Genomic DNA, 23,173 nt, shown 5'->3' with positions numbered 1-23,173 from the left:
GTTTGGTAAAGAAAGAAAAAGGGAAAAAAAATCCTGATCATAAAGTGAAATATGTTATTAGCCACCATCCGTACTTTAACAGCAAGTCAAAGGTTTGGCTAGATTCAGAAATTGAACAACGGATCTTCTCTAAATTTAAGCATGACATAACATCACGTAATCATTGAGCGTGAGTAGGCGGAATGACAACATTTACAGACTTCAACTTCTGAGGAAACTTGGAATGAAATTTTTAAATTGGTTAACACTTCTTCGTTATGTACCCGCCACTCCCTCCTACAATTTAAAGTGGTCTATAGGGCTCATATGACTAAGGATAGGCTATCCCGTTTTTATTCGGATATATCTCCCTTTTGTGATAGATGTAACAATGGAGAAGCTTCATTAATTCATGTGTTTTGGACATGTCCGAGTTTTGAAAGATACTGGAAGGAAGTATTCCAAACTTTCTCGGTACTTTTTAAGGTAAATTTTAAGCCGAACCCTTTGCCCGCCCTATTCGGTATTGTTGGAGGAAAAGATATTATTTTGGAGCATCCGATTTGCACATTTTGGCTTTTACTTCTCTTATAGCTAGGAGGGCGATCTTGTTTAAACGGAAGGATGTCGTTCCGCCTACTCACGCTCAATGATTACGTGATGTTATGTCGTGCTAGCGTTATTTTTAAATGTAATTTGCCGCTTTATTAAAGGGCAGTTGAGTGATTGGGATCTGGAACTCACTGTCTGAAACAGAAGCGGAGCCAAAAACCTTCATCACATTTCAGTACCACCTTACAAACACCGGGAGAAGTGCAAACTATAAAAGCTATTCAAACGCAAATCTTAAAAACTGCTTCATTTTTGATCAGCTTGGAAACAATGATTCTAATGGCCTCTTCCTATGTCTTTGATGTCTATGATCATGTCATTTTAATGTCAAAGGAGTACAGTGGGTTCAGTTGAATATGTTCTGTAATGAGGTCTGTTTTCTTTTTAACAGAGAGTTACTATTTCTTTTTTTGGTACATTAATCAAAAAGAAAATACATTTTGAAGATCATGCACTTTTTCTTCCTTCTAAATTCTTGCAAAGGGTCTTACAAATTTAAAAGTACATTTGATTTGAAATAATTTATGCAAGAAATCTGGCAGGATGAATAAATAATGGTTAACTTATTGTATTTATTTAACAATACAGTACAGGATAGGCTCTTTCGGCTCTACAAGCCGCATCACCCGATTTAACCCTAGCCCAATCACAGGACAATTTACAATGACCAATTAGCCTACTTTGGACTGTGGGAGGAAATCGGAGATAACCCATGCATTCCATAGGGAAGACGTACAGATGAATTAAACTCCAAACTGTGACGCTCCAAGATGCAAGTGTCATGCCAATCGCTATACCACCGTGGTCCTCGAACTGTCCCAAGATAGGTATGATTTGGTAACCTTTTCCTTTAATAAATATGGCCATCAGTTAAACACACTGATCACCCCAGGTATCAAATATACATATGGTATGCATCCAGATAAAAATCTGCTAAAACCCGTTACGGACACTCGTAAAAATATCACATAAAGGGCATCAGTTGCATGCAGAACAAGTTAAGGAAGATTGTAAAGTTCCATATCACACTGATATCATGACTATTATACAAAAACATACTGTTTTAAAACTGTTACATCATAGAAACATAGAAAACCTACAGCACAATATAGGCCCTTCGGCCCACAATGCTGTACCGAACATGTACTTTTTAAGAAATTACCTAGGGTTACCCATAGGCCTCTATTTTTCTAAGCTCCATGTACCTACTCAGGAGTCTCTTAAAAGACCCTACCTTATCCGCTTCCAGCACTGTTGCCGGCAGCCCATTCCACACACACACACCACTCTTTGCATAAAAAACTTACCTCTGACATCTCCTCTGTACCTACTTCCGAGCAGCTTAAACCTGTGCCCTCTTGTGTTAGCCATTTCAGCCCTGGGTAAAAGCCTCTGACTATCCACATGATCAATGCCTCTCATCATCTTATACACCTCTATCAGGTCACCTCTCATCCTCCGTCACTCTAAGGAGAAAAGGCCGAGTTCACTCAACCTATTCTCATAAGGCATGCTCCCCAATCCAGGCAACATCCTTGTAAATCTCCTCTGCACCCTTTCTATAGTTTCCACATCCTTCCTGTAGTGAGGTGACCAGAACTGAACACAGTACTGCAAGTGGGGACTGACCAGTATCCTATATAGCTGCAACATTACCTCCCAGCTCCTAAACTCAGTGCCATGATTGATGAAGGCGAATGGTCCATATGCCTTCTTAACCACAGAGTCAACCTGCGCAGCAGCTTTGAGTGTCCTATGATCTCGGACCCCAAGATCCCTCTGATCCTCCACACTGCCAAGAGTCTTACCATTAATGCTATATTCTGCCATCATATTTGACCTACCAAAATGAACCATCTCACACTTATCTGGGTTGAACTCCACCTGCCACTTCTCAGCCCAGTTTTGCATCCTATCAATGTCCCGCTGTAACCTCCTGACAGCCCTCCACACTATCCACAACACCCCTAACCTTTGTGTCATCAGCAAATTTACTAACCCATCCCTCCACTTCCTCATCTAGGTCATTTATAAAATTCACGAAGAAGTAGGGGTCCCAGTACAGATCCCTGAGGCACACCACTGGTCACTGACCTCCATGCAGAATATGACCCGTCTACAACCATTCTTTGCATTCTGTGGGCAAGCCAGTTCTGGATCCACAAAGCAATGTCCCCCTGGATCCCATGCCTCCTTACTTTCTCATTAAGCCTTGCATGGGGTACCCCATCAAATGCCTTGCTGAAATCCATTTACACTACATCTACTGCTCTACCTTCGTCAATATGTTTAGTCATCAAAAAATTCAATCAGGCTAGTAAGGTACAACCTGCCTTTGACAAAGCCATGCTGACTATTCCCAATCATATCATACCTTTCCAAATGTTCATAAATCCTGCCTCTCAGGATCTTTTCCATCAACTTACCAAACACTGAAGTAAGACTCACTGGTCTATAATTTCCTGGGCTATCTCTACTCCCTTTCTTGAATAATAATAATAATAATAATAATAATAATAATAATAATCTGCAACCCTCCAATCCTCCGGAACCTCTCCCATCCCCATTGATGATGCAAAGATCATCGCCAGAGGCTCAACAATTTCCTCCCTTGCCTCCCACAGTAGCGTGAGGTACATCTCATCCGGTCCCGGTGACTTATCCAACTTGATGCTTTCCAAAAGTTCCAGCATATACTTTCTTCATGTCTATATGCTCAAGCTTTTCAGACTATTTCAATCCAGCCACAAAGCTATAGGTTTATGCTTTATTTGACAGCTGATAAATGCCTGCAACAGTACATTGATCCACCTTCTACCAATTAAATTGTTGTTTACTTATTATAAAACAGGAGGCCACTTGGCCCATCAGATCCATGCTGACTCCTAATAGGGCAATCCCATCCGGTCTCTCTTTTTATTTTCTCTGTAGCCTTGAAACTTACTCTCTCTGACATACCCAGCAACTCCCCTTTTTTGATTCTTCTTGCTATTTACCTACAGTAAGGGAAGATTAACCACCTACACACTGGGGCGAGGAAACCAGAGCATCAGCTGAAAATCTACCTGTTATAGGGAGAATTTGCAAACTGCAGACAAGCAGCATTCAAGGTCCAAACTGAACCTGGGGCCAAGGGGCTATGAGTCTGTGAGGCAGCAGCTCTTTTGGACATCCAAGCTTTTCAGATTGTTCTTAATCATATTTGGTAAATTGATCATTATAATTTTCTCCTTAGAGGATTTTAGTTGCCAGTCTCCTTAGCTCTCCATTTCTTAAGGGCTATCTTTATTGTCTAAGAGTTAGAAATAAAAATCTGTCAAAGTTAGCTCTACTGCCTTAAATTATTTTACTACCACCATGTTGGTCCCAGCCCTGTTCACTATCCACCTTTTAGCAAATGGGCAACACTACTGCAGGTGCAGTACCATCAATTCCTACAGTCTTGTGAATACAGAACTACTTTTGACCCAGAATGTTTTCCATGATGATGCTCAGCATCAGTCATCTGCTAAGAGTAATAATGTGAACAGTAGCTCTGTCAGCACAGTTCCCAAGGTAGTGACGCAGTTAGCACATTCAGTTTACAGCACAAACTATCACCAATCAAGGTTCAATTCTTGCCACTGCCTGTGAAGAGTGTTCATGTCTTGTGACCGTACGGGTTTCCTCCAGATGCTCTGGTTTCCTCCCATATTCCAAGGATTTATGATTAGTGTTAGTGAGTTTGGGCCTCATCTGTTGGCGCTGGAAGTACGGCAAAACTTGCAATCTGCCCTAGTACAACCCTCGGACTGTATTGGTCACTGATGCCTAACGACTCACTTTACATTGTACATGTGACAAATAAAAGCCAATCTAATCTTTAAGGACTACCAGGATCCCTTACACCTGAGTGAACAAAAGGCAACCTGGCCTGTAAAGCCTTGTTTGTGTTTAAGCTAAGTTAATTCTAATCAATAATATAAGTAGGTTATTAGCTTCATTCAACACCAAAAGTAGAGGTTATTGCTATCCCTCTGCGATGGTTTCTCTGCATTTCCTGTCTGCCTGGTTCAACAATGTCCAAAATCGACATTGTTTCTGTGATTTAGATATCATCTGGGCTCAGATCACAACACACTTGATGCTTCTATCAAACCTTGATTGACTGAAGCATCAAAGAAAGCCACTTTAATGGCATGTGCTATGTTTTCTCTGAAACAGTAAACAAGGTAACCATCTATCTAATACACATAAAAATTAAAGCCATTTGAAAAGCCTGCTCGCTGGTCTAAATTCTTCCTGCAAATAATCATGAAATCATTCAAATCCTTGAGTGACTGCAAAATAACTCGTCAGTCTGGTTCTAAATAACATATGCCCATAATTGGACAGTGAAACAAATGGACACTTGTATTTTCTTCATTTCATGTTAGTGAAGGCACAATGACCCAGCTGCAAAGGTACTAAAAGCAGGAGCAGACCCAACAATCCCTAGGCCTGCTCTGCCAAAAGAATAGGAACGGTCTGATCAACATTTCAGATTCAGTTTTCCCAGAATTTAAAATTGTGTTCCAAAATCTACCATCCTTTGGGGAAAAATGCTTCTGGACTTTCCTCTTTAATGGCTCAGCTTCTAGTGGGGAAACCCCCTTAACCCCTTATATTCAAAGCAATAAAAGTCGTTTCTACTAATACCTAGCCCCAACATCACTTCGATTAATCTGCATGAAAGTCCTTCCAACATGACCAACAGCCTGAGCAAGATACAATGCAGCCCAGATGAATGAGCACATTGTGTACAATTTGAAACACAACATTCCATCTTCTGTAATCCAGTCCAACATTCCATTAGCCTTCCCTTGGCCGGACAGTGCAGATTATGATGGCTTTTAATAACCATATAACCATTACAGCATGGAAACAGGCCATTTCAGCCCTTCTAGTCCATGCCAAACTCTTACTCTCACCTAGTCCCACCGACCTGCACTCAGCCCATAACCCTCCATTCCTTTCCTGTCCATATAGCTGTCCAATTTAACTTTAAATGTCACTTGCATATGAATATCTAAATCCTTTCTCCAACACATTTCCTAGATTCACACACTAAATGCTGGAGGAACTCAGGCCAGGCAGCATCTATGAAAACGGTCTTGGCCTGAAACATCGACTGTTCACTCTTTTTCATAGATGCTGCCTGGCCTGCTGAGTTCCTCCAGCATTTGTGTGCGTTGCTTTGGATTCCCAGCATCTGCAGATTTTTTATGACAGTTCCTAGATTCCAAGGCAAGAAAAGAACTGAAACTGTACAACCGAAGGTTTCTGATCTAACAACCAACTTACACTGTTATTCAGCCATAATATTTCCTAGAAAGTAAATAATTCTGCAGAATTTATCAACTTGATTATAATTAGTTTCTATACACAGTATGTTAATGTGCCCTCATTTAAAAAATCTTGTGACTTGACCACTTAGATCTAGCAGAGAAGAGAATATTTTCTATCAGTGCAGCCGAATTGGCAGTGGTACTGGCCCAGGTTTTATGGGCAGCAACGAGGCAGCCGCAGCTACACTTACAACTGACATCTAATGACATCAGCTTTGTCTTTACTCACAAATACATCAAACTGGCTGAGTAGTAAATCACCAAATCAGCCTCACGTTGATTTGAAAAGAGAAATTTAAAAAATCTATTTAGCAAATAGTAATACAAAATAAAGATTGAAATATATACAAAATTAAATTAAATGATGAAATCATAAATGCAGACTGTGTGTCTGTCTAGGTACCATATCCGATGCAGACGTTGGTGACCATGGTTTTCCATATAGATCTATCCTTCGTTTTTTGGATGACTTCCATTTCCTCGATGTGTAGCCACCTGGCTAGACGTTTGATGTACATAAGCCGAGGTCTTCCTCCAGGTTTGCTCCCCTCGATCTTTCCAGAGAGTATGAGATCTTCTAGTTCATCTTTCTGCATGATGTGTCCTAGGAATCTGAGTTGTCTTTCACTTATTGTTGGTATGAGTGATCGAACTGCTTGGGCTCTTCTGAGAACTTCTTCATTTGATGTGTGTGTGGTCCATGATATTTTTAACATTCTCCTGTAGAACCATAATTCAGCTGCTTCTAGTCTCTTTTCCATTGCTGGAGAAATGGTCCAGCATTCACTTCCGTAAGTCAGGATGGAATAAATGTAGCACTGCAGTATTCTGTTTTTACTGTACGTGCTCATCTTTCTGTCTGTTAATATGGTCTTCATTTTTTGGAAAGCTTCTTTCGCCATTGCTATTCTGTATTTGATATCTGTGTCGCACCCGCCATTACTTGTTATTAGGCTGCCAAGATATTTGAATTTGTTGACTTGTTTGATGTTTGTATTTCTGATCTTGATCACACATTGTGGGATGTTTGTCTTTCTGGAGATGACCATGCTTTCTGTCTTCTTGGTGTTGATTGAGAGGCCTCTGCGATTACTTTCTGCTGCCACTATAGTGAGTAGTTCTTGAAGTTTTGTTTCTGAGTCAGCTATTAGTACGATGTCACCAGCATATCTGATGTTATTTATATTATGGCCTCCAATTGTGAATCCTTTGATGTCTTTGATACTGCTCAAGGTATTTTCACTAGATTAAATTAGATTATGAGGACACTCAGTCCTCTTTTATTGTCATTTAGAAATGCATGCACTAAGAAATGATACAATGTTCCTCCAGAGTGATATCACAGAAAAACAGGACAAACCAAAGACTAACACTGACAGAACCACATAATTATAACATATAGTTACAGCAGTGCAAAGCAATACCATAATTTGATAAAGAGCAGACCATGGGCACGATAAAAAAAAGTCTCAAAGTCCCGATCGACTCCCGAGTCCCCGATAGCAGGCGGCAAAGGGAGAAACTCCCTGCCATAAACCTCCAGGCACTGACAACTGCCGATGCATTGGAAGCACCCGACCACAGCCGACTCTGAGTCCGTCTGTCCGAAAACTTCGAGCCTCCGACCAGCCCCTCTGATACAGCCTCCTGAGCGCCATCCTCTGCCAAGCGCCTTCGACCTCGCCCCGGCCACCGAAACAAGCAAAGCTGAGGATTCGGGGCCTTCTCCTCTGGAGATTCTGGACCACAGAGTAGCAGCAGCAGCAAAGGGGGCATTTTAGAAATTTCTCCAGATGTTCCTCCATACTCTCACGTCTGTCTCCATCAAATCAGAATTGTGCACGGTCCCCTACTTGACACATACAGGTATCATTCACCGGAGTGGCCGCACGGGCTGCGTCGTGCCGCCATCTTCTCCTCCTTCTCCTACACAGGCTGAATAAGTCTGGTGAAAAGACACAACCTTGCCTGACTCCTCTCATGATATGCACATACTCACTCACTCCTCCTTCTATTCTGATGGATGCTGTCTGGTCCCAGTATAAGTTTCTTAAGAAACGTATATCTTTCCCATCTGTGTCAAGATCTTGAAGCATTTCCAGAAGATCTTGGTGTCTGACAGTGTCAAAAGCTTTTGTACAGTCAATGAAACATAGGTAGATGTCTTTTTGTACCTGGATGGCTCGTTCACAGATCATCCGTAGCATGAAAATTGCATTTCTGGTTCCAGTGTTTTCCACAAAGCCGCATTGTTCTTTACTGATTTCTGGTTTTATACAGCGTCTTGCTCTCATCATGATTACTCTGAGAATAATTTTTGCCACGTGGCTCATCAGGCTTATTGTACGATGTAACTCACATTCTGTTGCTCCCTCTTTCTTTGGAAGTATGATGAACACTGATTTACTTAAATCATCAGGTATCTCCCCATGATCATAGATTTCATTTGCGATTTCTGTTATTTTCTCTATTCCAAAATCTTCCCAGGCCAGTATCATTTCAACAGCGATGTTATCTGGACCAGCTGCTCTGTTATGTCTTGTTTTATTTATGGCTGCTCGAATTTCTGATTTTAGAATGCTAGGTCCTTCAAGATTCTTCTTTACAGACTAAAGCATTTTGAAGTCCAGTATAGCTTGAAATATGCAAGGGAATTAAAATCCGGATGTGTAATATTAGAATTACAGCTAGAGAACTTACAAAGTAAGTTACATCATTAAAATTTAATTACACCACGTGCCACAAAGTGCAGCATTTGCAGGATATTTTACGACAATACAACTCTTTCTTTGCTTGCAGAACGAAAGGCTGGATAACCCTGTTGCCAGTGGACGTGGACAGTGTCTCTCACACCACCTGTGGGATCTCCCTGTTAAACTAAGTATCTACAGAAATATTAAAGTTGACAACAGTTTCTTAGTGAACAGTGAACCCTGAGAGCTGGATACTCCTACCCTTTCAAAGAACAGCTAAATAAGACTTGTGTATTTCGCTCATGACATTCAACTTCTTAAATATAAAACCTATTCTCAATCTGCACTGAACACCATCCATGCCATTTCCAAATTCAGTCACTTTCTTCTTGCTCAGATCATCCTTCAAAACGGTTCTCCTTCCGTCGTTCCTCAGATCTCAATCTCCAGTAGGAGAGAGTCAGAGATTACCATGCCAGCCATGACCACCAGTTTCCTCAAATAACTTCAGCATCTGCCTGTCTCCTGTGGAGGGAGGAGAAGATGGCGACATGACAGCTTGCAGCAGCCACTCCGGTGATGAATATCTGTTATCTGTCAAGTAGGGTGCCGTGCACAATCCTGATGTGATGGAGACAGACATGAGAGCACGGAGGAACATCTGGTGAAACTTCTGAAATGCCTGCTTCGCTGCCACTGCTACTGTGTGATCCTGAATCTCCAGAGGGGAGGGCCCCGAATCCTCAGCTTTGCCTGATGCTTGGCAGCCGGGGCTGGGGTCGGGGTCGAAGCGCTCGGCAGAGATGGTGCTCGGTGTCGGAAGCTTGAAGTTTCCGGACGGACTCAAAGTCGGCTGCGGTCGGGTGCTTCCAATGCATCGGCAAGTTTGCGGCGTTTCCGTCTGCGTGAGATGATGGGGCTATCGGGACTTGAGACTTTTTTTTACCGTGCCCATGGTCTGCTCTTTATCAAATTACGGTATTGCTTTGCACTGTTGTAACTATATGTTATAATTATGTGGTTTTCTCAGTTTTAGTCTTGGTTTTTCCTGTGTTTTCTGTGATATCTTTCGAGAGGAACATTGTATCATTTTTTAATGCATACATTTCTAAATGACAATAAACGAGGACTGAGTGTCCTCAATCTAATCTAATCATCTGTAAGTTCCTTTCCAGTTAAACCTCGAGGTTTAGTTCAAACACTCAAATGTTTGCATTTCTGGCACTGGTGACTTGGCACGTGCTGCCACAGTTCTGGCTTCAAAACTCTTGTTCCATACAGTCACCCAATCTCTGCTTTCTTGTGTTAAATCTCTGAAGTGTACGTGGTATATTTCTGGTCAAGTCATTCATCAGCTTGACTGTTCAATATTTTACTTGTTTGACTCTTAGTATTTGTGTGTCATTCTAATGCAGAGGTCCACAACCTTTGATACGCCATGAGCCCCTACCATTAACCAAGAGGTCTGTGGATCCCAGGTAATTCATGGTTTCTGTATCAAACAGCAAACTTCTTACCTCATAACACTCCATCCACAAACCATTCACAACTTTCTCAAATGTTGATTAGCCGTGCAGCCAACATTGACACCACCTTTCTAATGATATTCCATTCAATCTTGTCTCCCTGCAATGTTCCTATCCTTTTTAAAGTATTTTCAGTATTTAAAGTGGTACAGTAATAAGCTTTCTGACATTCAGAATTCCTGATTGTTCAGTATTTTGATCACTTGGTAATGCGTCCCACCCTCCTGATCAACTCACCAGGGTGCCAGTTCCCACATTCCCCCCAAGCTCCCCGGGCCCCAATTCTCAGTCTTCCTTCCCATCCACGGCACAATTTGCACACTCCTTTCCATCACCAAGATCCCGGCATCCACAATCCCTTACCACTTCCCCTGGCCTCAGTTCCTGTACTCCCTTTCCACTTACTAGGGTCATGATCTCTGTGCTCATTTTCCTCTCACTACGTTCCTGGCTCCAGCATGCCCTTTAAACTTAGCTGGTTCACTTGATCTTTAAGACAGCATAACGTCTCGAATTCAAATGCTTTGGAGTGAAAATGAAGTGACATCTGAGTGAGTGGAAAATCTGCCAACCCAGAGCCATGGTGCTGAGCGTCCTGTGTTTACTGTACATACATTCACACCTTGTTCTGCATTCTAAATTAAATCTTTGGGATCATTGCTTCTGATATTTTGACCACCTTTACCCAGCTATTGTTCTCCAGCTACTCAAACAGAATTGGCCATTTTAGAAGTCAAATTTGAAGGAAGAATCCAGGATTAATGGCAGGATTCTTGGCAGTGTGGAGAACAGATGGATCTTGGGGTCCACGTCCATAGATCCCTCAATGTTGCCGTGAAAGTTGCTGGAGTGGTTAAGAAGGCATATGGTGTGACTGTGTTCATTCGTCAGGGGATTGAGTTTAAGAGCTAGGAGGTAATGTTGCAACTGTGTGAAACTCTGGGTAGTCCGCACTTGGACTATTCTGCTCAGTTCTGGTTGCCTCTTAATAGGAAAGATGTGGAAGCTTTAGAGAGGAGACAGAGATTCACCAGTAGTCCTGAAGAAGGGTCTTGGCCCAAAACATGGTCTATCTATTCATTTCCATAGACACTGCCTGACTTGCTGAGTTCCTCCAGCATTTTGTGTGTGTTGCTTTGGATTTCCAGCATCTGCAGATTTTCTCCTAATTACCAAGATACTGCCTGGACGAAAGAGCACATCTTATGAAGGTAGGTTGAGCGAGCTAGGGCTTTTCTCTTTGGAGCAAGGGAGGATGAGAGGTGACTTGATAAAGATGTTCATGATGACCAGAGGCAAGGATAGAGTGGATATCAAGTGACTTTTTTTCCACAGGATGGAAATGGCTAATATGGAGGGGCATAATATTAAGGTGATTGAAGGAAAGTATAGGGTATTGTCAGAGGTAAGTTCCTTACACAGATGTGTGGAACATGTGGTAGTAGAGACAGATACATTAGGGGTATTAAAGAAACTCTTAGATAGGCACAGAGATTATAGAAAAATGGGGGGGGGTAGCTATGTGGGAGGGAAGGGTTTAGTGATGTCACAGTTCTAGATGCTGCTTAGACATTCTTTGGATTAATGACACGGAAACTGCAGAATGTAGAACCAGCTGCCTTTCCTGGAGCCAATGCACAACATTCCAGTTCATCTCAAGCCTTGATTCTCATCATTGCTCTCTCTCTCATTAATTCTTCACATGCTATTACTAGTTCTAATTTTTCTTCTGTCAGCTTTCCATTACTCTCATCTCAGATCAATAAATGAGATCAAATAATAATCAAACAAATCAATATAGAAATGAGGACCATAAAATTATCAAACTACTATCCTCTATTACTCCGGCTCAAATGCACCCATCACCCAGCCTTTCATCTTATCATCTTTCAAAGGAAACTAATGGGACTGTACATTTAATCACCTTTTCTTAAGTTGAGTTACAATGTCATAGTGGATCAGTTTACATGTATTCCTACATAATTAACTGTGCACAATTGAACAGTTACATTGCAAATTATCTTGGGGATCTCCACTGTGACTTTGTGAAAGATTGGCTAACACTCCAGATTGAGCTGAAAATGGGTGTCTGTCAAATCAATGGCTGCAGGCACCAAAATGTATACCTGATGTTAATATCTACCAGCTTTGTGTATCTTCTCCATAACAACTGATTACAATGAAAACAATTCAATATCCTAATAACAAAATAAGGGTGGAAATTGGAGGGGGTGGCAGATTAGCCTTTTTGGATACTTAGCTGGAAACTAAATAGCCCCATTATGAAGCACTTATAAAATCTTTGCATGTTGTGCCAATGTCCAGTGAATCCACAGAAAATGGTCATTATCTTGTACAGGAGGCTGCACAGATCACCATGGCTCATCTGAACTCAAGCAGCTGCCAAGAATTAGCCACACAGTAACGATGAGAGGGCTTCCAGAGTTGGCCAACAGCAGCAACACACACAGTAACTATCACAGAGAAAGAGAAGCAGGAGAGGGAAGGCGGCAGGCCACACCCTTTACTTGTTCAAGAGGTACAGGACGCACATTGTGCCAGTGGGGTCATGAAGCCATTCAATGAATTTGCAGAAAGTCACAGAAATCCTGACTTCTACGTACAACAACCTTGTTTATTAAGATGAGTGATGTAACACTAAAACTTCTTAATGATACATCATTCACACCAATATCCCCCCTAAATCACAAGCTGTCACCCATACAAGATGCATTCAGTTTAGAAATGTCATTGAAAAACACTTAAATTGGAAAAGTTCAACCAATATTTAAGGTGAGGGAGAGGCAAGGAAGCATTCTTAAGCTCACTTGTAGGGGGTTGTTTTGTGATACCAGTGGTATGTTGTTGGGATCAGTTCTGGGACCCTAACTGTTTGACATATCAATTAACAATTTGGGTGTGAATGCAGGAGGACTAATCGGTAAATTCACAGATGACACAAACATTTTTTTTATTATCATGAGGACAACAGTCTTAGCTACAGAAAGATATTAATTGGTAACACAGACAGATCAATTGTAGATGGAATTTAATTCTGATAAGTGCAAGGTGATGCATTTTGGGAGGATTAATAAGGGCAAGACATACAATACATGGTAGGACTCAAGGGAATATCGAGGGACAAAGAGATCTTGGTGAATAAGATCTCAGAATTTCTGAAAATGCCAGCATGGGTAGAGATAAGGTGGCAAAAATGAGCCTTCATTAGAAGGTGCACAGATCTAAGAGTAGGAACGTTATGGTACATTATAACACATTGATTAGGTCACAGCTGGAAATATTGCATGCAATTCTGGTTGCCGAGTAGAAAGGACATGATACCACAGAGGAGGGTAACGTCGGGGATGGAGGGGCTAATTTTGAGATTTGATAGGCTGGATTTATATTCCTTGGAGCAGAGGAGTTGGGGGAGGGGTGAGCCAACCAACTGTGATATGCGAAATTATAGGAACAATAATAAAGTAGATAGCATCGGGGGTTACAGCATCTGCAGTTTCAGTTACTGAGAGGGTTCTCCACCACCCCAGCTCAACCACCTGCACAGGAACAGGAGCAGCATGGTGACAAGGGCAAGAATGAAGGTGGTGGACGGCAATATTGCCCCATCGTGCTTGGCTACATTAAGCACAACATCAGATACTGGAAGCCCAGGGGAAGAATGGTACCTCACAGAGAGGCATGGCACACTAGAGCAACCTGCACTCGTGGCAGGGGGCAGCTGGCATTCTGGGCCGGTGATTCGCCAGAAAGGCAACTGTGTCCAGGAGACTCGAATGAGGAATATGGTAGAGGCCCACTTTTGAGAAGGCTGGTGCAAATGCATTATGACCCAAAACAGTCTATTACCAGGAGAAGCAACACTGAGCTCCAGCATTTGTTAAGGGCAGCCTAAACCCAGGACATCTGTCAAGGGCAAAATGAAGTGGGAGAAGAGTGATGGGATGTGGAGGGCCTTAATGATCATGACAAACCCTCCCCAGCATTTGGGACTGAATTTTCCCACATTTATATGCTGGGAACTTGTGCCACCCACCAACCAAACACACATCTATTACCCCAAAATTGCTACCAACCAAATTCACCTACTGGAGCCTAGCTACTCAGTCTAACATGACAACCTCATCCAAATCTAGTCTGGAGCCTGTGAGTAAGGGCAGGGTCACAGCAAATCAAAACACTTGCTTACCCATTCCTCAAGAAGTCTGCAAATAATGAAGGATAACAGTAGAACTGCAACCTGGGAGGGTAAATAGTGTTCCCCAGCACTCGATAATTGTTTACACACAAGGAGCAATTTGTAGAGGCCAATTATCCTCACAATGTGCACAGCTTTGGGGTGTACGAGGAAACCAGGACACCCAGAGAAAATTGGAATATAGGAAATCAATGTAGTCACAGGATGACCATTCAAATTCAATGCAGGGAGCATCCAAAGTCAGGAATGGACCTAGGCAACTGGGAGGGTGATGCTCTACTCGTTGCTCCGCTGTGCTGCCCAAATTATTTTGTGCTAACTGAGCATTCCTAAGTCTATGAAAGTGGCTTCCAGACACTTGTGTCGTCATTCCACTGTGTAATGTGAGTGGCCCTTTACACAGCACTGCAATGAAGTTATGGGAAGGAATAGCTGTCAAACAAGCCCAACACCAACCCTGTGAATTTGTTTTAGTTATACAGCAGGGAACCGGGCCACATCCATGCCAATCGTTAAGAACCCATCTATATTAATCCCATTATCATCACCCATCATTCTCTGTAGAGAGTGGTGCAGACAGCCCAGCGCATCTGTAGAGTGAACTCCCCACTATTCAGCACATTTACAGAGACAGGTCTGTAAAAATGACCTGAAGGATCACTAGGAACCCGAGTCACCCCAGCCACAAATTGTTCCAGTTGCTACCATCCGGGAAACAGTACTGCAGCATAAAACCCAGGACCAACAGGCTCCGGGACAGCTTCTTCCACCAGGCCATCAGACTGATTAACTCATGCTGACACAACTGTATTTCCATCTTATATCAACTGTCCTGTTGTACACATTTATTATAAATTACTATAACTGCACAGTTAGATCGAGACATAGTGTAAAGATTTTTACTCATGTACATGAAGGATGTAAATAATTCAATTTAGTCCATAGCCTGTCGAGCCTTATCAATACAAGCATCTGAAAACATTCTTGTCACACATATTAGCATGGATCGCTACCAAAAGCATCTGCTCAAATTTCTAGAGGCATGTGTAACATAGAAACACAGAAAATTGGTGCAGGAGTAGGCCATTCGGCCCTTCGAGCCTGCACCGCCATTCAGTATGTTCACGGCTGATCATCCAACTCAGAACCCTGTACCAGCCTTCCCTCCATACCCCCGATCCCTTTAGCCACAAGGGCCATATCTAACTCCCTCTTAAATATAGCCAATGAACTGGCCTCAACTGTGTCCTGTAGCAGAGAATTCCATAGATTCACCACTCTCTGTGTGAAGAAGTTTTTCTTCATCTCGGTCCTGAAAGGCTTCCCCTTTATCCTCAAACTGTGACCTCTCGTTCTGGACTTCCCCAACATTGGGAACAATCTTCCTGCATCTAGCCTGTCCAATCCCTTTAGGATTTTATACGTTTCAATAAAATCCCCCCTCAATCTTCTAAATTCCACCAAATATAAGCCTAGTCAATCCAGTCTTTCATCATATGAAAGTCCTGCCATCCCAGGAATCAATCTGGTGAACCTTCTTTGTACTCCCTCTGTGGCAAGGATGTCTTTCCTCAGATTAGGGGACCAAAACTGCACACAATACTCCAGGTGTGGTCTCACCAAGGCCTTGTACAACTGCAGTAGTACCTCCCTGCTCCTGTACTCAAATCCTCATGCTATGAATGACAGCATACCATTCGCCTATTTCACCACCTGCTGTACCTGCATGCCCACTTTCAATGACTGGTGTATAATGACACCCAGGTCTCGTTGCACCTCCCCTTTTCCTAATCGGCCACCAAATAGTCTGTTTTCTTGTTTTTGCCACCAAAGTGGATAACCTCATGTTTATCCACATTAAATTGCATCTGCCATGAATTTGCCCACTCACCTAACCTATCCAAGTCACCCTGCATCCTCTTAGCATCCTCCTCACAGCTAACACTGCCACCCAGCTTCGTGTTATCCGCAAACTTGGAGATGCTGCATTTAATTCCCTCATCTAAGCCAATTATATTGTAAACAACTGGGGTCCCAGCACTGAGTCTTGCGGTACCCCCCTAGTCACTGCCTGCCATTCTGAAAAGGTCCCGTTTATTCCCACTCTTTGCTTCCTGTCTGCCAACCAATTCTCTATCCACATCAATACCGTACCCCCAATACCATGTGCTTTAAGTTTGCACACTAATCTCCTGTGTGGGACCTTGTCAAAAGCCTTTTGAAAATCCAAATATACCACAGCCACTGGTTCTCCCCTATCCACTCTACTAGTTAGATCCTCAAAAAATTCTATAAGATTTGTCAGACATGATTTTCCTTTCACAAATCCATGCTTTGTCCGATGATTTCACCGCTTTCCAAATGTGCTGTTATCACATCTTTGATAACTGACTCTAGCATTTTTCCCCACCACCAATGTTAGGCTAACCGGTCTATAATTCCCCGGTTTCTCTCTCCCTCCTTTTTTAAAAAAGTGGGGTTACATTAGTCACCCTTCAATCCTCAGGAACTAGTCCAGAATCTAAAGAGTTTGAAAAATTATCACGAATGCATCCACTATTTCTTGAGCTACTTCCTTAAGCACTCTGGGACAAGTGCTTGCCCTCTCATTCTACTTCACTTTAACATCTCCCATAACATGGGACTGAAATAATCCCAGCCCGAAAAAATAGTCATAGTCATACTTTATTGATCCCAGGGGAAATTGGTTTTCATTACAGTTGCACCATAAATAATAAATAGTAATAGAACCATAAATAGTTAAATAGTAATATGTAAATTATGCCAGTAAATTATGAAATAAGTCCAGGACCAGCCTATTGGCTCAGGGTGTCTGACCCTCCAAGGGAGGAGTTGTAAAGTTTGATGGCCACAGGCAGGAATGACTTCCTATGACGCTCTGTGCTGCATCTCAGTGGAATGAGTCTCTGGCTGAATGTACTCCTGTGCCCACCAAGTACATTATGTAGTGGATGGGAGACATTGACCAAGATGGCATGCAACTTGGACAGCATCCTCTTTTCAGACACCACCGTCAGAGAGTCCAGTTCCATCCCCACAACATCACTGGCCTTATGAATGAGTTTGTTGATTCTGTTGGTGTCTGCTACCCTCAGCCTGCTGCCCCAGCACACAACAGCAAACGTGATAGCACTGGCCACCACAGACTCGTAGAACATCCTCAGTATCATCCGGCAGATGTTAAAGGACCTCAGTCTCCTCAGGAAATAGAGACAGCTCTGACCCTTCTTGTAGACAGCCTCAGTGCTCTTAGACCAGTCCAGTTTATTGTCAATTTGTATCCCCAGGTATTTGTAATCCTTCACCATGTCCACACTGACCCCCTGGATGGAAATAGGGGTCACCGGTAGCTTAGCTCTCCTCAGGTCTACCACCAGCTCCTTAGTCTTTTTCACATTAAGCTGCAGATAATTCTGCTCACACCATGTGACAAAGTTTCCTACCTGGCATAACTCATTGGGCTATATGAACTCCTACATCGTTGAAAAACACTATGTGATTGAATATCTACATATCAATATGGCATATTATCGAGGATCATGGTTAATATATTGATGATCAAGTTATACAAATAGATAACATTCAAGATCCTTTCACCTTTTGATTCATACTTCCATTTTTTGGAGAATTGTTTCTTTAATCTCATAGATTTCATAACAATTGACATTCAGAAATTTTAAAAATGCAAACATGTCACAAAGAAATATTCAAATCAATAAATAAAACATTCACTATCGCTGAATTCCGTCATCCATACTGTTGACAATGCTTGAGATCAGCTTCCCACCGTCTCTCAATACTCAATCGTTCTGCCTTGTACAGGCAGTATCTTAAGACTTATTTACCCATGAAACAGTACATACACATTCTTATTTTGTGTGGCTCCTTCGATCTTAACAAGTTGGGCGCCATTCTGGAGCTTTCAGAGACTCCAGTGCCAGACGAAGGTGTTCTGGGGACAAGTGGAGGGATACTGCATGGGATAGCTCCAATCAGCAAGCTGAATGCTGCCCAGCTGTGCAAACCAATAACTCTACCGGCCTTACTTCCTCTCTTGCAGAGGATCAGTGACAAACATTGATTTACTTATGCACTTGTTAAAGCACCTTCTGCATAAATGCAATCTGCCCTTGCATCTTTCCAGGACCTTGGGGCTTTACACAGCAGTTAAGTACTGCTTGAAGTGCTCCAGTAAAAAGAATGGGACAAACTAGTCCCACAGAGACCCTGTGTGAAAATGGTTTCTGAACCGTCGGTCACTTGATTTTAGCCCAGCCGCCAGTGGGACGATCCCCCTCCATGGGATCCTTGGTGTGCACCTGTGCAACACACGGACTGCGGCGCCAGACCCAGGTCGGTGTACGCCGACGGCAGCAACGCTTTTATAAGAGGCTTGCCACCGGCAGTCACTGGCACGCCGGCCGGGGGGGGGGCGCGCCCAACGGCATAGCCGCTCAGGTGACCGCCGGGCCGTGCACTCGCGCCCATCACCTTCTCCCCAGGTGAATCCTAAAGCGGCGAACTCTACAGACCTTGGCCCCGATCTGGTTGCCGCACTGGCCAGCTTGCAGATGCACGATTTCCCGCATACCGAAACTCTCCCTACACTACTCCTGCCGGCGACTGCGCTGCCAACGCCCGCAACATTGCTTATATAATTCTGCGTCATCGCTGCGCAGTTTCTATTGGACATCTCCTTCCGTCAATCACTTATATTGCCTTCCCATTGGCTTAATCTTATCTGCTCGGCTTTGATTAGTTTTGAGTGGCTGTTGCCTGGTGACGGAAAGGCGCCGACCCGTCACAATTACTCCTGTCATCTCACAATGTGCTTTCGTTGTGCCATAAAGCAACTTAACCGCCTCGACCTTCAAATTGTCAAAACAAAATAATACTTCAAAAATATAATTCTTTACAGTCCCAGGATATGATCTGTAATAGTCTAGTTGAAAAGCCTACTGAACACGTGCGCATGTCTGATTTATTGTACAGGTGTAAGGTGGTTTGATTAACCCTAACTAGGAATACATTGCGCATCAAGATCACTCCTGTTCATTACAAAAAAAGAAGCATCAAACGTTTCCTTTTGCTCATGGATTTATATGAATGTAGATTAACTGAGCAAAATACCATTGCATCAACCATTTGGTCCTCCTGGTCTTTGTCCACATTTCACAAAACTTCGTGGAACGCAGGGCTTTGCATCAGGCACAAGCCATAATGGCTGGGACAATTAGCACATCTTGATAATGTGCTGCATTACTGAAATTGCTACCCTTTGGGACGAAATTTTAAACAGTCTTTATTCAAATGACCCAGGGAATCCTTTCAGGAATCAGGGAACGATTCCAATATCTACATCCTCCAGCAGAGTGTTGATTTGGTGGTCAATACCATACATTCCATGTGCTTATACATCATAATTAACCAGAATGGAATGATCTTTTTGTACTCTTAATGTTCAACTGCTTCTATTATACCTCCTCCAATTTATTCTTTTTTCCCTCTCTCTTCCCTATCTGCCCTGTTAAAGCAACTGGTAGCAAATTCCATTTTCTAAAGGGGTTACTCCCACATTCCTATTGTATTTATTGTCCCGATGAAGGAACCCGGCTCAAGACATAGATCATTTATTCCCCTTCATAGATGCTGCCTGACCCACTGAGTCCCTCTGGAGGAGCAGATTTTGGCCATTCGGCCCATCGACTCTGCACTACCATTCCATCATGGCTGATGTATTTATTGACTGGGTCATAAAAATATCATGGCTGATATATTTATGACCCTTAGATTGGGCTTCCTGCACTTGGTATGCACCTCTCAAGTAAACCTTTTCACAATAGTACAGACTATCTGGTTGCCCTTCCCAGTTCGAGAGAAAACTAACTGATGCTGTTGAGTCTTTTGAAATAGGTAGAAATTCTCTGTTCTGCAACCATCCATGTGAATTTCTCTTTGCACTTTCACCGGTGTCTAGATTGCAGGGCAGCAAAAGGCCGTATTATAAACATGATTAAAATAAAGGTGCTTCATGAGAACGACACAGTAGAGAGGACGGTCAGGAAGAGGAATGGTAATATTCTGGAGCTTGTTAGCATTTAGGAAGAGGAGGTTGCTAAGAATATAAGACATAGAAGCAGATTTAGTCCAGTCAGTCCATTGCCATTCCATCCCCCCTTTCAATCGCACTCTCCTGCTTTTGCCCTGTAACCTTGGATCCCTTCAATGGAGCTGGGGCTTAGATAAATATGTTTACCATTTTCTTAGCACTGGATAAAGTACTACATGATTGGGGGACAGCAAGTGCTTTTTTTTATTTAAAAAAAAGGCAGCAGGAATAAGCCAGCTAACTACAGACTTTTGAATCTTACATCAGTGGTAGGGAAACTATTCAATTAAAAAAATCTAAGGGACATGATTTATCTTCAAGCAGGGGTTGAATGGGAATAGATGGCATGGTTAAGTTTAAGTCAAAGTACACTTGTTACCAAAATATGGATACTCCATACAACCTTGAGTTCTGCAAAACCCTGACTCACAAATTGGATTGAGTGTTCTGAAGAAAGCATTCAGCATATTGATGAGCAGACTGCAGTAGATGTTGTCTACCTGTACTTCAACAAAGCTTCTGAATCTTTGGTAGGGTCCTGAATGGTGGGTTGGTCCAAAGGTTTAGAGCCTGTGGGATCAGGAAAGGGCTGGGAAATTGGATCTAAGCTGGCTTGGTAACAAGAGGCAGCCTGCAAAGAGTGGTGTACCACAGGGATTAGTGCTGGGACCTTGATGACTTTAGAGATACAGCACACAACAGGCCCTTCCTGTCCAATAGGCCACATCACCCAGCAACCCACCTCTTTAACCCTAACCTAATCACAGGACAATTTACAATCACCAATTAACCTACTAACCAGTACGTCTTTTGGTTGTGAATGTGGGAGATACATAAGTAAATTTGTAACTGATACACAAATTGACGGTGCTGCAAATAGCGAGGAAGGCAGATTAAGACTATAGTAGGGTACAGATCAGCTGGAGAGCTGAACAGAGCAACGGCAATGGAACTTAATTCTGACAAGTACAAGGTGATGCATTAAGGCAAGGCAAGCAAAGGCAGGACATACACAGTAAATGGTAAAGCCCAAGAGAGTGTGAGGAAACAGAATGACCTCAGGCGTATGGAATTCTTGCCTTCATCAGCAGCGGCACAGAACATAAGAGCAGGAACGTGTTGTTACAACTTTGGAAAACATTGGTTAGACTGTGTAAAGTTCTGATCACCACGCTATGGATAGGAAGTGATGCACTGGAGAAGATGCAGAGATAGTTCACCAGTATGCTGCCAGGATTGATGAGAGACTGGATGACTACTTCGCTTTCCCTAACATGGAGGGGTGACCTGGCAGACTTCTACTCATTATAAAATTGTGAGTGGAATAGAGAGGGGAGACAGAAAGGAAGAGTCTATTTCTCATGGTAGGGATGGCTGTGATGAGGGGGCATAGGTTTACGACGAGAGGTAGGAGTTTTCGAATGGATCCGAGGTGGATCTTTTCCACAGAAGATGGTTGGAACTGGAAAATGCTACCAGAAGAATTGGTGGAGCAGCAATTTGACAAAAATCCCCATGTGAATCACCAAGCCAATGGACCTAATATAAGTAAAACTGGGGCTCCACAGGGGACTGTCTTGTCTCCCTTTCTCTTCACCATTTACACCTCGGACTTCAACTACTGTACAGAGTCTTGTCATCTTCAGAAGTTTTCTGATGATTCTGCCATAGTTGGATGCATCAGCAAGGGAGATGAGGCTGAGTACAGGGCTACGGTAGGAAATTTTGTCACATGGTGTGAGCAGAATTATCTGCAGCTTAATGTGAAAAAGACTAAGGAGCTGGTGGTAGACCTGAGGAGAGCTAAGCTACCGGTGACCCCTATTTCCATCCAGGGGGTCAGTGTGGACATGGTGAAGGATTACAAATACCTGGGGATTGACAATAAACTGGACTGGTCTAAGAACACTGAGGCTGTCTACAAGAAGGGTCAGAGCTGTCTCTATTTCCTGAGGAGACTGAGGTCCTTTAACATCTGCCGGACGATACTGAGGATGTTCTACGAGTCTGTGGTGGCCAGTGCTATCATGTTTGCTGTTGTGTGCTGGGGCAGCAGGCTGAGGGTAGCAGACACCAACAGAATCAACAAACTCATTCGTAAGGCCAGTGATGTTGTGGGGATGGAACTGGACTCTCTGACGGTGGTGTCTGAAAAGAGGATGCTGTCCAAGTTGCATGCCATCTTGGTCAATGTCTCCCATCCACTACATAATGTACTGGGTGGGCACAGGAGTACATTCAGCCAGAGACTCATTCCACTGAGATGCAACACAGAGCATCATAGGAAGTCATTCCTGCCTGTGGCCATCAAACTTTACAACTCCTCCCTTGGAGGGTCAGACACCCTGAGCCAATAGGCTGGTCCTGGACTTATTTCATAATTTACTGGCATAATTTACATATTACTATTTAACTATTTATGGTTCTATTACTATTTATTATTTATGGTGCAACTGTAATGAAAACCAATTTCCCCTGGGATCAATAAAGTATGACTATGACTGTGACTATGACTAAATTAGGTAGAACAGGCAGCAGAGACATGATGGGCTGAAGAGCCAGCTTCTTTGTCTTTGTGACTCTAAATATTTAACACATTATTTTGGCATTTCTTATCCTTGTTTTTGAGATAGGACCAGGAAGGTAATGTA

The 23,173-nt window shown here is 42.8% G+C and overlaps 1 protein-coding gene across 2 annotated transcripts in view; it reads right to left on the bottom strand.

Moving 5' to 3' along the window:
• LOC134359966 (tubulin beta chain-like) overlaps window positions 1–19,029 on the bottom strand; it is a 47,653-nt gene extending 28,624 nt beyond the window's left edge. The window contains exon 1 of one of the 2 annotated variants that reach the window (XM_063073880.1): window positions 18,946–19,029. Coding sequence is in view for 1 of the 2 variants with exons in the window: in XM_063073879.1 (XP_062929949.1) it covers window positions 18,946–19,002 (57 nt within the window). In the remaining variant the exon portion in view is untranslated. The remainder of the gene's footprint in view (window positions 1–18,945) is intronic. The other variant, XM_063073879.1, reaches the window with a different exon arrangement.
• Between the last annotated feature and the right edge of the window lie 4,144 nt (window positions 19,030–23,173).

This window comes from Mobula hypostoma, chromosome 21 (assembly GCF_963921235.1).
Source record: "Mobula hypostoma chromosome 21, sMobHyp1.1, whole genome shotgun sequence".
NCBI lineage: Eukaryota > Metazoa > Chordata > Chondrichthyes > Myliobatiformes > Myliobatidae > Mobula > Mobula hypostoma.
The sequence above is the reverse complement of the archived record's forward strand: the minus strand, read 5'-3'. Positions and strand labels throughout refer to the sequence as shown.